Raw genomic sequence first — 15,069 nt, 5'->3', positions numbered from 1 at the left:
CAAAATGAATTTCACAAATGGAGCGATTTCTTCCACATTTCAAAGCAAATATGTTTGCTATTGCATTTCAACTTAGTACATATTATTTTTAAGAAATGCCAAAGTTCATTGCAGTTAACTTATAAATGCATTGTGGGTGTACGTTCTTGTCTTTATGTATAAAATAGATCATCATGTCATGTAGATTCTTATGCAAGCTCTGCCTACCCAAATTACAGAAATGTTTATATTTCCATGAAAATTCTTAGACTGTGTCCACTCTTATCGGCATATTGCAGAATGTTTGTTTTTCTACTTGAATTAGAAATATCCTTGAAAAGTATAATGTAATTGATAGCAAACTTGACTTCTTGCTCAGTATTTTTGTTGCATAATTTTAAAATATTTCCAAACCAGAGATGGGAAACATAAGTAAATTCAAAGTTTAAATATTATAGACAAACAAGTCTAGAGTTGTAGTAAAATATTTTATTCACATACTTCTATAGAAAAATAACGCTATGACATCAGAATCAGAAATCAGGCCACGACATTTCTGAGCTTCTTTTTTAATACTTCTTTTGGCCCTATTTTTCTGAAGTTTCAGTTAAGTTTGATAGAAACTTTCAACAAAAAACATCACTATTGTAGATAAAACACATTTCATAACTTGTCCTTAACAAGCTTTCCCAAATATTAAATTAATTATATGACAAGTTCTGGAACTGAATAATAATCTCCCAGTAGTGTATCTTTGTTTATTAACAAACATACTAAATACATTCAAAACAACGGCCGACTCTTGGGTCCATGCACCAATTCTTTCAAACAGTGTTCTTATTATTTCGTCAATAATATCAATATATACATTTACAAGCATTTATTCATGGCATTTGAATAAATTTGTAAAAATCCAGCTGGAAATTGGAACAGATGTACAAATATTAAATCATGTAAACTAAGGAGGATTACAGAAATACCATCATAAATATTGTCAGCAAAAACGACAAAAAGGATTTTCTTCAAAAAGTTGTAAAACAAAAAAAAAACCAAATAATTATATTTAACACAAAACTCTAGAATTTGCAATAAGACCAACATATATCAAGAAGAAGAAACGCCCATTTCTTTTGTACATATTTGATAATACAATTTTGAGAATATCTACGAGTACAATTTTTGGATTTCACATATTTTTTTGTGAGTCATCAATAAATTAGACCGTGATATACAATATCTAATATTAAATATCTATTAAGTTGTTTTTTTTCCCAAATCATAACAAAAAACACAATGATAATTAAAAATTGATTGCTGAGGATAGGGCATACTTATATGTATATTATGTTTTTACAGTTGGATTCGCAATGCTTCCAAATGTGGCGACTGGTAAATAATAGTACACGGTGATATACACGTAGGAAACTTTCAGATACTTAATCATATACATGTATCAAGCTGTGAAATTAACATCTTTTATCGCCAAAAAATTATGAATTCCAATATATCGTGTTCTTTTTCAGTTTTGAAGCGATATACTTTACACACTGCAATATCACTTAAATTACTGTTTGATTAAAAAATAGTAAAGATAATTTCACACTTCAAGCAAATATATTCCATTTTTCTACAAATCAAGAATATTTAATTATAATTTCCACACAATAGATAATAGAAACTTGTGACAGTGTTTTGTGTAATTTGATCGTTGGAATGATTACTTTATGTGTACATTAATGCTTCTTAATATTGGGATTAATTTTCAATCTTATCTAAAATCACCTGATTTGTTAATTTTCATGCAAGAGCAGCGTACCCGCTCATGTTCTTATCATGTTCTAATAAGCCCTGTGCATGCTTTCTTACAGTCAGTATTTTGGACAATATTAATTAACCCCAGTTTAACAATCAAGTTACCCTTACAAAACTAATTTTCATTTTGTGTGTACAGGTCATGCTGGTGCTACTTCAGTTTATAAGAATTAATCATGTTGGATACTTTTGCTACATTTCTTGTGAGCTTATATCAATTTACATAGAATTAAGCACTTTTTTTCAACCATGTAGACATAACAAACATTGCCCATTAGCAGCAAAACAACAATTACTGCCACTGAAAATTGGAACAGATGTAAAAATGTTTAATCCTGTAATCAGGGAATGGAGAGGACAGTTTCTTTAAAGAAAAGCCATCATGAATAACCGCAAAAAAATAGACAATCATAAAACTTCTGCCAGAGAGGTGGAAGATGAGGCAGATGAATGGTGTTTCCAAGTTGCAAGACAACAAAACTACCAGATTCTGTACATAGCATACCAACTAATAGTAAGAACTCGTATCCATGGAATTACAGGTCGAATGTACATGAACATCTGTTAGGGTTGTAATATTTTCCCCAGATTTCGCTTCAGCAAAAAGCAAAAAATAAATTTCTATTTTATAATTCAATTTACTTAAAAAGAGCAATGAATATTAATAATTGTTTCTTGTCACCAACAATAACTGACCATCAAAGAAGAATACAGACAAGGTTTCTTTGTCTAATTGCCAACAAAAAGATTGCTTGGTATATCCATATAGATTTACCAACAGAGGAGGCCAACAATCAAATCAACTTAATGAGATCAGATCCTGAATATCGATGTTAACAAATTCCTGTATATCTCAGTATTTAAGTACATGTAGTTCTCTAAAGATGTTGCTTAAATTCTTAAGCAAGTGTATAATCATAAAATCTAAATAAAAATATCTAATTTAGTTTTGTGAAAGTTTATTTTCTTTATCATGTTTTATTAACATACATCAATGCATCAGTTGTAAAGCCAATGGAGAATCTTCTTTTCTTTTTCAACAGTCAAGAAGAATTTAAGCTTTTAAAAGAAAAACATTTTAACCTTTGTCACAGTAAAATCCAGCTTCCAGTCCAGATTCAGTTTTTGAAACTTATGGTTCTGATTTAAAATAAAAAAAATTCAAGAACTACAAGTTCACACTATATACAAGATACTGTTTTCATCACTTCAACATATTTGTTGTTAAAGATTATATTTTTAATCTGTTGTTATTTCTTTGTTTTACAAGCATATACATGCAGCAAAAATTTATAGATATACATGTTCACTGATCAAAAAAACACATGCATTACGCACTAGAAATCTAAATTTTATTGAAAACCTTGTTTAATTTCTGAGAGAGAGAGAGAATTTGTTTAGTAAAAGCCGGTATACTGATGAAAATTTAATATTAAGTAGAATGTTCACATAATTTTGATATAGTGATAATAGCGTGATAAGTGATTTACGTATATTTGTGATGAGACAAGGTTTGGATCTATATAATGTAACTAGTTTCAAATTAAAGTTTGAATGGCTATTTGATTTGTTTCTTTTACATTTGTTTAGATGCCGCCACCTGCGGTTTTACGAAAGAGGCATACAATAACGGGGAAAGACATTTTCCCGTTAATTAAACGTGTAAGAGGAGCAGAGGGTCCAGCTGGACCTTTAGCCAGACTAAAGATGAACACGCCAACTGAGACAATGACCATCAGTGAGATGAAGACGGCATTCAGAGAGCTGTCTGGGGAGTCTCTTGAAGAATGCCTCCAGATGGTTGGAGATACTGCCAATGTTGAGGAGGGCATGAAGAAATTATTGCACTATGCATATATTTATATATCTCTCTTAAATATGCCTAAGTATTTACAATCAACTGTGGCTCAATTTAGATGTGGTATTAATACCAATAAGAATTGAAACTGGAAGATTTCGGGGGAACCTTTTGAAGAAAGAATTTGTGTTTTTTGTTCCAATAGAAGTGTAGAAGATGAATATTATATAAATAGTGCCTGTTTGGGAGGGTAACTGTTGAAATTGACACCCCGAGAAAACCATTCTCAACCAACGCGAAGCTGAGGTTGACAATGGTTTTCGAGGGGTGTCAAATTCAACAGTTACCCTCCTAAACAGGCACTATTTATTTTATTATACTGAATGTCTTATTTTTTATGAAAATTTTACTGCTTTTATATAGAAATGAAGTGAACTCTACGGTGAACCATACGCGCATAATTTACGCGCATGTAACAATTCGTTGTGTTACCCGTTGCCAAGTATGTTGCTAACGCTGAGGGTAATAGAACGGATTACCAACTGCGTCTAAACCGATCAGATTTCAGTATTTAACATGAAAGTATAACATTTTTTTATTACATTTATTACATTGTTCTTTATATAATAATTATCGAAAAAAAACTATTTAAAAATACTGGTCTTAATCAGTCAGAAAAATATTCAGATGATGAATTATTATGTTTGCTCATTGTCAATTATCCTCGTCAGGTTGCCAAATATTTATACTTACATTGTAAGAAAAGACAATCAATTGTATTTAAGTAATGAGTTGTAAGCAAATATATAAAAATAATACTTAAACTCACTGATATCCCAAAACTCCTTAAAGATTTATTTGTTGTATTATGTATTTAAACATGTATTTTTTGTTGTTTTTTTTTGTCCTTTTGGGTTTTTTTCCCCATCTTGCATTGCGCTGTTTTCTTAATGTATTCTGTACATTATTGTGTACATTATTGTGTTTATAAAAGTGACATATGGGTATATCCCTCTAACTATTTTTAGAATCGGTAGGACAACAAAGTAGTGCCTTTAAGCAAAATAGTTCCTATACTTGCAGAGTGTATATACATTTATTGGGACATTTTAAATCAAAATGCTTGACACATGCCAGAAAAGAGGATTTGCAATTTTAAAAGCAAGTGTCAAAATTGAATTATCATTTAAAGAAAAGAATTAAAATTGTTTGATGTTCACCCTTTCCAAAATTGTGAAATCCCCTACTTTTACTTTCATTTTCAATACAGACACATTTTGCCGGGAAACAAATCTGACTTCACACCACAAAATTTTAACAGGAGAGAGACAATTTGATGAGCTTTTATTCAAGGGGTCGCTGAACAAAAATTAGGGCCAGAGCTATGAACCCTTACTTTAACATTACCGCCTATGGAAAATGCATTAGTGGACTATACCCATATAAGCCCGACGGGCCGGGTGTGGATCTTTTAGAGTTTTTTAATTATTGAAACAACTTGAACCAATTAAAACATCAAATAAAAATAACTTGTTAGAGTTATTGATGAAAAAAAGAATACACAACTTTTAAATAACTTTCTAAAGTTATAAGTAATAGAAAAGAGAGTTACACGCAAAGAGAGGTAACTCACTTTGACCTTAATAATAACTTGAGTTCTTCTAAAAAATAACCTGTTTGCATTATGCCCCTGACTGTTTAAAGTAGAAAACTTTTTTGAAAAAAACCAAAAAATTTTCACTTACTTTAAATTATCTTTCCTTTAAGGAAGTGTGGCCTTTCATTTATACAGAGGTTTTGGAGGGGAAGATGAAAGTGTGAAAAGCTTACGACAACAACGGCGCCAACAACAGACAACGCATAAATTTTGATCATAAAAGGTTCAACTAAAATCAAGTGAGCTAAAAATCATAGTTACTGTTGTACCTGGCTACATGCCAAATCTGTATGTTGTTGTACCAAACTTTACATGTTCCCTGACACTTACACAGTTGTCACTCAGAAACATTACAGTAAAACACCACTATTTTCATGCGATGTGATCTTAATGGGATCTTCTCTGACAGTCGACAAGACACAGAGAATATAACTAATGTAGACTTTATATCAACTTTTCTACCTTCAAAGAAGCCAATGCTAATTTCACGGACTCCACACCATGAAGATAACAAATTTTGATTTATCAACTTCTCTGCTTTGTAGAAGTTGATTTCACTGACACTTCATACTACATTATAAGCTACCTAATGTGGACTGGGTTCCACTCCTTCTCCTACACTGACAAAGTCGCTTTCGTGGAGGAACTTGACATTGAGTGTTGCCACAGTACAGCACTGAGTGCTAGCGTACTGAACAAAACGGACCAGTTTCTCCCACTCGTTCCGATGGACATGGTAGCGATAGAAGTCTTTTGTTTCCACAGTTCTTGTCGGCTTGTCGGGTCTGCTGAACTGTCTCACACCTACATTACAATAAGAATGCTGTGTGAATGTTAGTGATCAGATCCTGCTGATTTCTTTTTTAAATCAAGCTTTCTGCTTTAAAATCCCTCTCTTAATTTGTTTTATTACCAACACATTACATCTAATTTTCAAAATACAGATATACATTTATAAACAGTTAACTAGACATGCTAGAGGTATATCATGTACATGATTAACTATTCTGCCACTTTGTTTCATAGCATCAAATGTTTGAAAGCTCCTTCTTAAAAGCAAAAATTTATTTCGTCATTGATTTTAAAAGAAAATGTGGGAACCTATATTGCTGGAGTATTTAATCATAACATTATTTTTGTTTTTTGTACAATACCGTTACTTTTTTTCTTTTGAAGTGCATGTAAATGTACAAATGATTGAAAAATTACCTCCTGTGATATAAATCTGTCCTTCATACACACAGCCTGCAAATATTTTCCTCTCCTCCACAAAATCGGCACCAAATGACCATCTGTTGGTGGCAGGGTCAAAAATCTCCACCTCCACAGCATTGGAATGTTTGGATCCACCCCCCAAAATAAAGATCTTGTCCTCCACAATCAGTGAGAGATGTTCGGAGCGTGGTTTCAGCATATTGGTGCATACCACGGTCCAACAGTTTGTGGGAATGTCAAATCGGAATACACTTTCTACATGTTCATCTACAACATCTTTTCCACCAAAGACGTACAAAGCTTTACCATGGCAGCACAGTGAATGCTGGTACAGCGCCATAGGCATTGGTTCCATAACTGTCCAAAAGTGGATTTCTGGATCATAGACTTCCACAGTGTCCATTGGTTCTCCAAGCGGAAAACTAGATTTTCCGCCACATACAAACACTTCATCTCCGTAGTTACAGGCGGCAAACTGACAGCGAGCTACTCCCATAGGCTTCATGGGCAGCCACTTAGATTCCTTTTCGTCATACAGGAAGAAATCTTTCTCAGCCTCCCCTGTCACAGAAAAATGATAATTCTCATAGAAAATGCCACCTATGAAGTAAATGTTATTGTTGTCTGTGGTAACCAAAGAAAAGTAGTCTATCCGAAATTTGAAATCAAAGGACGGGTGGGGCTTTATTCCATAGTAATTCTTCTTAGTGACTGGGTCAAATGCTGTGAATGACCTTTCATTGGCCGCATAAGCACCCCCAGAATACACAATCAGTTTTCGGTTGAACATTCCGAGTCTTGGGGTGGGGTTTGCAAATGGTGAGTCTGTATCAACATCTAACATGTGAGCTTGCTGAATTTTGAAAAGACTAAATGATGTCAAAACTCCTTGACAAAAGCTATTCCCTCTAACCAGCTCATGACTTGCAACGTTTTCTTCAAAATACTCATCATTTATCAATGGCAAACGCAGGCACTTGAACAGTTTGGGAAAAAGCCTGGTTCTTGTCTCTGCATCAAAGTCTATCCATTTCAAAATATATTCAAAGATATACTCCTCGCGATCTACGTAAATGTCATCGGATGACAAAAACCAGATTAAGTCCCCAACTTCCACTTTAGACATAAACTCCTCGGACTCGGCTATTTCTGGAAATTTCTTGAGAATGAATTTTCCACTGTTTTGTTTCAACTTTTCACAGTAGTTATACATAGCAAAGAAAAACACATCCAGACAGTTAGCCAGCCCAACAGCTGCAGATATGTGATTAATGCACTTGTCAACGACTTCCAGCATTTCAAGGAAGTTGGCCGCGGAGAAGACGTTTTGGACATTCTCATTGGTCAGATTGATTTTTCCACTGTAAATATATTCAAGCAGAGTCTCCATGGCATCTTTGCTGATCTCATGTATTGGAACAACACTATCTGTACTTTCTCTGACATCACTGGTAAACATAGCTCTGAAACAGGAAAAAATAAGAGATGATCAAAATTTCAATTTCAGCATATAATGAGCCTTACTACATGTAGTATAGGCTGATATCAATAGTCAGTGCTGCATCACAGAAATTAAGAAGTCAGAGATACACATGTATGTTTTTGACAAATACAGTGTAGAAAAAATCACCTAACTTGAATAAATTAAAGCTCTATATATATACATTACAATTAATCACCTATCATCTGGTCAGAAAAGTAAAATTTGGGCCAACAAATGGTCTGCTTCATCCAGACCGATGGTCAAGATTAAGTTCATCAGCAAGGAGGGGCTCTTTGGGAGACCTCATTTTATTACTGTAAACCAACTTAAATTTTTGCGAAAGCCTTGTCACCGTAAATATTTCTTGCAGCGATCCGGTTATCAACTATATTTGGTAGATCAGTCTCCAAATAATGTACAAATTGATGGTGAAAATTTGTCCTGTACCAGTTTATCTCCTAACATTACATTTTCCAGTATCTTTGTCTGTAATGGCACTATGAATCGTTTTTGTAATGTGTAGTTCAATATACATGTATTTCCTCAATGAGTTATTATAAAATGTAATTGCACAAATACTGAAACTTAAGTAATTAAATATAAGTATAAGGAATCAAACTTTGAATATCATGAGGTGATCAAATACGGTCGGGCATGATCAAATCTTTCATATAGCACTTCGGGCTTCATTGAATTTGATCACTCCTGACTGTATTTGATCACCTCATATTACTCAAAGAATGACTCCTTATTCCTTAATAAGTCGCAAAATAAAATTGTCACGAAAAAAGTTGGTTTACAGTCTGTTGAAAGGCTGAAGGATAACTGCTTTAATGGATGAAAAAAAATACATGCTACTCATTGGTGCAGATTTTGTACCTGAAGAAGGGACTACTAGCTGCCAGGATGTTCCTGTTGCACGCAAACTGTTGTCCTTCTACGTCCAATGTGACATCGGTCAGCTGACCTTTTTGGTAGAACGTGTACAGTCCATCCAACAATCTCTTCTGCTGAGGATTCAGTCCTCCATCATCCTCTGTCATCTTTTTAAGAACCACTGTAACACAAATCAATGACTGTCACATGTAAAACAATGTCATTGGACCAACCTTCTATTTTGCTTTTTCAATCTTGATTCAACTTCCCAACCCCTGTTTAGTGTTTACCCTTTTCAACAAAAAAGAAAAAATAATAAAAGCAAACAAACAAAATATCATGATAATGTATTAAAACAATCAAATATGATCCTAAAGTTTTCATCATTATTTTCTTTTGACATGTTTAATACTAGTGAATTTTGATTTCATCTTTTAGAAAATGCGCATTTAATTTAGCTGATGCATTGTACACACACGTACTTGTTTACACATATATATAATGTATCTGTATTTATAATCCACATTATCAGATTATTGTATTATTACAATCCATTGTGTAGAGTTTAGAATACAACTACTATTTCAGTACATGATGCCATCATGCACACTGACTAGCGTGGGACCAGTTCTCCCTGCAGTGCATTGTTGCGTCATTTTATTAACACATAAAATTGTTCACGAAAAATGATGCACTGGCGAGAAATGGTACTAAGCGAGAACTGGTCGCATGCTATTCTCTTTTGAGAAGTGGACAGGCATAGGCTATGCCTGTCCACTTCTCAAAAGAGAATAGTCGCATGCCAGTAGTGTGTGATGTAAATGACCACCTAAATGTTGTATGTTATCTTATATAAAAAATACAATAGTTTCACAATACATGTACATTTGTTTATCAATGACATTTTATTGTAATATTAATAATACAAAGACATTTCTTAGAGCCTACGAAATATCTTTTTTACACAAAATTTAAAACTTGTAAAATACTGCAATCCGTGATTATTTAAGACCATCTCTGAAAAGACTCGTACGATTTTTTATACAAATGCATAACAGTTATACACTTAATCGATATTAATGATGTTGTTGGCGTATGTTGTAACGATTAAAAATCACTTACCAAATGCTTGCACTACGCTGACCTCCTCCTACTACAAAGTCAGGTCGGGTCGAATTCCTTTGCAACTTGAGAATCAACAAACGTTTTTGGCAGCTGGTGTCGATTAGCTCGGGGGACACGCATGTGTAGTCTGTCTGCCATGCTGCCAAGATGGGAATATCAGATTCCACTCCTTCTATTTATGGAAAAAGCGCTGACTGGTATTTTGAGCAAGGTCTGATAACTCTAAATTGAAATGAGGTACCGATAGAGGGCGCAATCAATATCCGGTGTCTTTCGATCCCCCCCCCCCCCCCCCCCCCCCCCCCCCCGAATTCATTCTAAACAGCGGTCGGGGTTTTTAGTACTTTTTACCCCAAAGTACTCAGATGCTGGCTTTTGCACACATCATTAAAAGATTGTTAAAAATAGTCTAAATGTGCAACATAAACATCTTGGGACAGGCTATAATTTTACAATTTGAGAAAAAAAAACAACTATTGAAGTATTATTTTTTAAATCTGCTTCGAAGGTTGGAAAACCTTAAGTTTTCCATATTTTCCTATAGTAAATTTACCCCTATTTTGAGATGGCCCCTAAAAAGAACCAGATGTTTGATTTTCGTAAAACTTCGCAAATTAACATGGTGTAAATAATATATGGTTAAAAAATAAAGAGTTTTGCTATTGTATTTTTTCCGCAAAAAAAAAAGAAAAACAAAAAAACAAACCAAATCGGCCTCCTTAAAATACTCTGAATGTATCCAGCGGTAATCGACATGAAACATTATGTGAATTTTTTTCCTGGACTGAATTTTCATCATTTTTTGCATATCATCATATTAATTTCATTTGGTTTTCAAAGTTGCTGTACACATGATAACATGATACTTTATTATAGTTAAATGTAATAAGAAGATAATTATCTAGCAGAATTAAGGAATTGCCTCTTCCAGGGTGAAAACGTATTTTAAAAGAATGCATGAACACTGAATGTAAAATTAATCATTTACATGTGTATTTTAGGCCATAGCATTGGGGTGGGGGGGGGGGGGGGTCATCTAAAAAATACTGACAAGCGAAAAAGAAGGGGGTGGGGACTTTTAATCCGATGGGGGGGGGGGGAGTCGTACTGTACCTGTATATTTACGCCAGTTTCCAATTTTACTGTTAACTTAAATATCCTTCCTTTTACTTCAATTGTTAATATGCTTACCAAAAGGTGAGGGGGGGGGGTTCAAACTCTTCCGTCAACTCATTGTTAGGTCACTTTCTTATATGATCAATTGAAGAAAAATGTTTGCTGCCCACAGAAAAAGTTGTAGGGGGCAGCGCCCCCCCCCCCCCCCCGGCGATGCTACGTGTTATTTACATTTACAGTTGTCTGTTCAAAAGTCTATACGTAGTAATTCAATTATTGGAAACAACACGCATTTTAATAATTTTAAAACGTTTTAAGTTATATTTTCATTTTTTTTTATGAAAAATGGCAATTTAGATGTGTTCAATTAATAGTTTCAAAAAACAAAAAAAAATTGCAAACGTATCGGAGTAGCTTTAATTAATAGATATTTCATTTATTATTAATTTAAAAAAAATAAGCAAATCGCCTATATAGTCAGAGATGAACAAAAAATTTCATTATATTGATTAATCATGAAATGTCCTAATAAAAGGTTTGATACTAGCTGCCGGTCTGTCGTCCATCCGAATTTTTTTTCAGACCGGGAGCTACAGACCTGCAGCTAGTTTGATACGAGAGTACTTATTTCATCAATGCCTTACATGCTGCGGTATCCTGTTACATGCCTCATTAAAACGACCGGCCGTCAACCGATTCATTTCCGGTGTGCGTGTAACTAGGAGAAATGGACACTCTTATCTGTACACTCTTATTTAACTTTATACAACTGTAATGTACATGTACATTTGTCATTATCCTGCTAATTTTTAGTTGTACATTTTAGTATACATTAACATTTACAAGGTACAGTACATGAATTCATTTAAAAATCTCGTCTTTATAATATGAATTATGTGTGTGAGTCTGTGAGAGGGGCGGGTTTTCCTCTATATTCTCCTTTTTTTTAATTTCGATTGCTTCTTTATATATTTTAAATGTTTTATTAATAAATCGCGAATATTATTAAAAGAGTCTATAATGTTGTTAGCTGATTTCGATTATGAATTTTGATGTAAATATATAATCATGTTGCAAGATCTAGATTAATATATTGTAAAACAAACGCACGCTCATCGATATACCAGTGTGCTACATATACCATATGTGTATAAAGTTAATTTTCTTCGAAACTAGATCTTATTTTTTCAGTATTTTAAATTAAGCATTCAACATTTTGAAAATTACATAAAGAGTACAATATGATGCTTTGAAGCGTGGTTATGGGCAATCTAATTAAAACTAGACTTGTAAATCCGCTCCCCTAAGCTATATACAATATCGTTTTGCAGAGGAGCGGATTATTTTAAATACTTTGATATTTGGTAAGGGGTTTCAAGATCCGGCGCAAGTTTGAAAAAATCACGCAAATTTTGTATCGTTACAAGTAAAAGCTTTGTCTTTTGTCTAGGAATGTCTACACAGGTTATCCGAGCCTTACTGCTCCTGTTGGGGGTACTTGGCTGTTCTATAGCCAAAAATATTTCCTACCAAGTTGTAAGTACTGTATATATGGAATAAATAAAACAACAATTACAATTATCTCTCTTTCTCTCTCTCTCTCTCTCTCTCTCTCTCTCTCTCTCGATCGATCGATCGATCGATCGATCGAATGACAACATTGTAGTGAAGCGGGCAGCTTACTTATGTATTTTTGGTTAGAGTTATTCCCCTTTGATTTATTGATTTTTGATGATTTAATTAATGTTCCTTATAATGACGAATGAGTTTGCTTATTATTTTTATACAATAATAAATATTTAATGTAAATAAGTTGTAATGTATAAGTATTTTTTGGATTAGGTTGGATTAGTTTGTTTATTTTTGATTTCCTGTTTTAAGATACCACGAATTATATTAGGCCGGCACATATATAGGGACAGTGTCAATTACGTTACGAGAACGACTGTTTAGGGTTAAACTTGAACAGGTACGGCTAGATCTAATCTTCGTGTTATCTAACCTACGATACAGAGTGTGCGGTCATCCCTGCTCTGTGTCGCATCAGTACAAGTGTGCGGTCATCCCTGCTTGTATTGGTGGTGGTTGCGGCGGAGCACTAGTGTGTGGTCATCCCTGCTGGTGTTCTGGCCTCTCTAGCGCAAGTGTGCGGCACTCCCTGCTTGCGTTAGGTTGCGTTGTTGGCGCAAGTGTGCGGTCATCCCTGCTTGCGTTAACGTTGGTACCTGTTCAGTTGCGAAGGTGTGTGGTCATCCCTGCCTGCGTAACGTTGAGTCCCTATATATGTGCAGGAGCGGTGATTAAAGTCTGCACTTGTAAATATTGGCAGCAATCAGGGCTATCCGATTCTATCTCGGGTACGGGCCCGCGGGGATCACAGGCAGTGACCCCCTTGCACGTTACATAAAATTTGGTGGCAGCGGTGGGATACCCTGCAATTGCTGCGGAAAGAATGGAAAACGTCGACAAAGAAATATCGTTCTTGGAGGAGAAGATCGCCGAAATGCGTGAGCGCAGCGACATTCTGAAGACCTCAACGCCAAGACCCGCTGCAAGCAGAGATTCTGGTGTGGACACTATGCGCACAGCTTTGGATACTTCTCAGAAGAAAGGAGAGCTGTCTTTGCGCACTGGTCACACGACAGCTTTACATCTTGAAGATGCGGCTGCTGCGTATGAGACGGGGGCTAATTCCGGACTTCGCTCTAACAAGAGAACAGAAGCGCACCCGCGCAGCAACGACCAGTTCTCCGATTCCTATGAGCTCTACGAAGAATCAGAGAGGAAAGTAGAAAGCAGCATCGGGCATAGGCCATTTGCTAGCTGCTCTGGTGCCGCGCACAAGCCAGATCTGAATTGGCAGGCCGACTCGCTCTTACCCGGCGTGACGCGCAGACGATCCCGGGTGAGATTTGAAAGCCCTGCAAGAGGAAATGAGACAGACAATGCCTTTGCCAAGCAATCTATCAAGCCAGCTACATATGATGGAAGTGGCCCTTGGCTTGATTACCATGCGCATTTTGAAGCCTGCGCCGACCTCAACGGCTGGAGTTATGCCACTAAAGGTTTATACCTGGCAGTTTCCTTACGTGGCAATGCACAGGGAGTCTTGGGAAATATGCCAAGAGGTACAAAACCTGATTTTGATTCCCTCGTTCAAGCTTTGGAGGATCGATTTGCGCCGCCTAGCCAAACCGAGCTCTATAGAGTCCAGCTGAGAGAAAGACGTCAAAGAGCCGGTGAGACTCTTCCCGAGCTAGGCCAAGCCATCCAGCGGCTCGCCTATTTGGCATACCCTACTGCCTCTACGGAGATTAGGGAAACGTTGGCCAAAGACCAATTCGTAGACGCACTGGTTGATTCAGAGATGCGCATTCGCATAAAACAGTCCCGCCCCAGACACCTGAATGATGCGATTCAACTGGCTGTGGAGCTAGAGGCATACAATAAAGCTGAGAGAAAAAGCTATGCTCGCCCCACTGCTCTGGATCCAAGAAATGATGCGTTGACAAAGACGTTAGATGCTCTTAACGCCAAGATTGACTCCCTGCAGTTGGAGGTTACGTCGTTAAAGAGCAGCCGAACTGAAGACAATGCGCAGTTAAGACCCAGAGTACAGGAGCAGCAGAAACTTTGTTACTACTGCCGAAAGCCTGGACATATTCAAAGAGACTGTAGAGCCTACCGACAGAACAGGCCGCAGAGCAATGGCTATGCACGCAATATAAATGTAGATCATTCATATACAGAGGTTGTGGAAATGATCAAACGCCTGAGTGATAAAGTCGACTCTCTTCAGACAAACGTCAAACGTCTTAGCAAGCGTCAAATGACAGATAATGGGCGAAAAGTTGACAAACTGCAAGGAGTATGCTATTATTGTCGAAAACCTGGACACTTGCGTAAAGCTTGCATGGTCAGAAAGCGAGCTAAGTGCGGTGTCAATTCAGAACAGCCCGAACAATCAAAGGGAACTGATGGAGACGAAAAGGGGCAACATCTGACTAA

The 15,069-nt window shown here is 35.9% G+C and overlaps 1 protein-coding gene across 1 annotated transcript; it reads right to left on the bottom strand.

Annotated features, from left to right (window-relative positions):
• Positions 1-3,924: 3,924 nt before the first annotated feature.
• On the bottom strand, positions 3,925-10,157 carry LOC128162104 (kelch-like protein 41). Its single transcript, XM_052825304.1, has 4 exons — positions 9,943-10,157; positions 8,824-9,001; positions 6,456-7,924; positions 3,925-6,050 (listed from the first exon to the last, which is right to left on the bottom strand). Exons 2-4 carry the CDS (start codon positions 8,985-8,987, stop codon positions 5,833-5,835), a joined length of 1,851 nt encoding a protein of 616 aa, XP_052681264.1. The 5' UTR covers positions 8,988-9,001; positions 9,943-10,157; the 3' UTR covers positions 3,925-5,832.
• Positions 10,158-15,069: the final 4,912 nt, after the last annotated feature.

Source organism: Crassostrea angulata, chromosome 9, assembly GCF_025612915.1.
Source record: "Crassostrea angulata isolate pt1a10 chromosome 9, ASM2561291v2, whole genome shotgun sequence".
Taxonomy (NCBI): domain Eukaryota; kingdom Metazoa; phylum Mollusca; class Bivalvia; order Ostreida; family Ostreidae; genus Magallana; species Magallana angulata.
The sequence above is the reverse complement of the archived record's forward strand: the minus strand, read 5'-3'. Positions and strand labels throughout refer to the sequence as shown.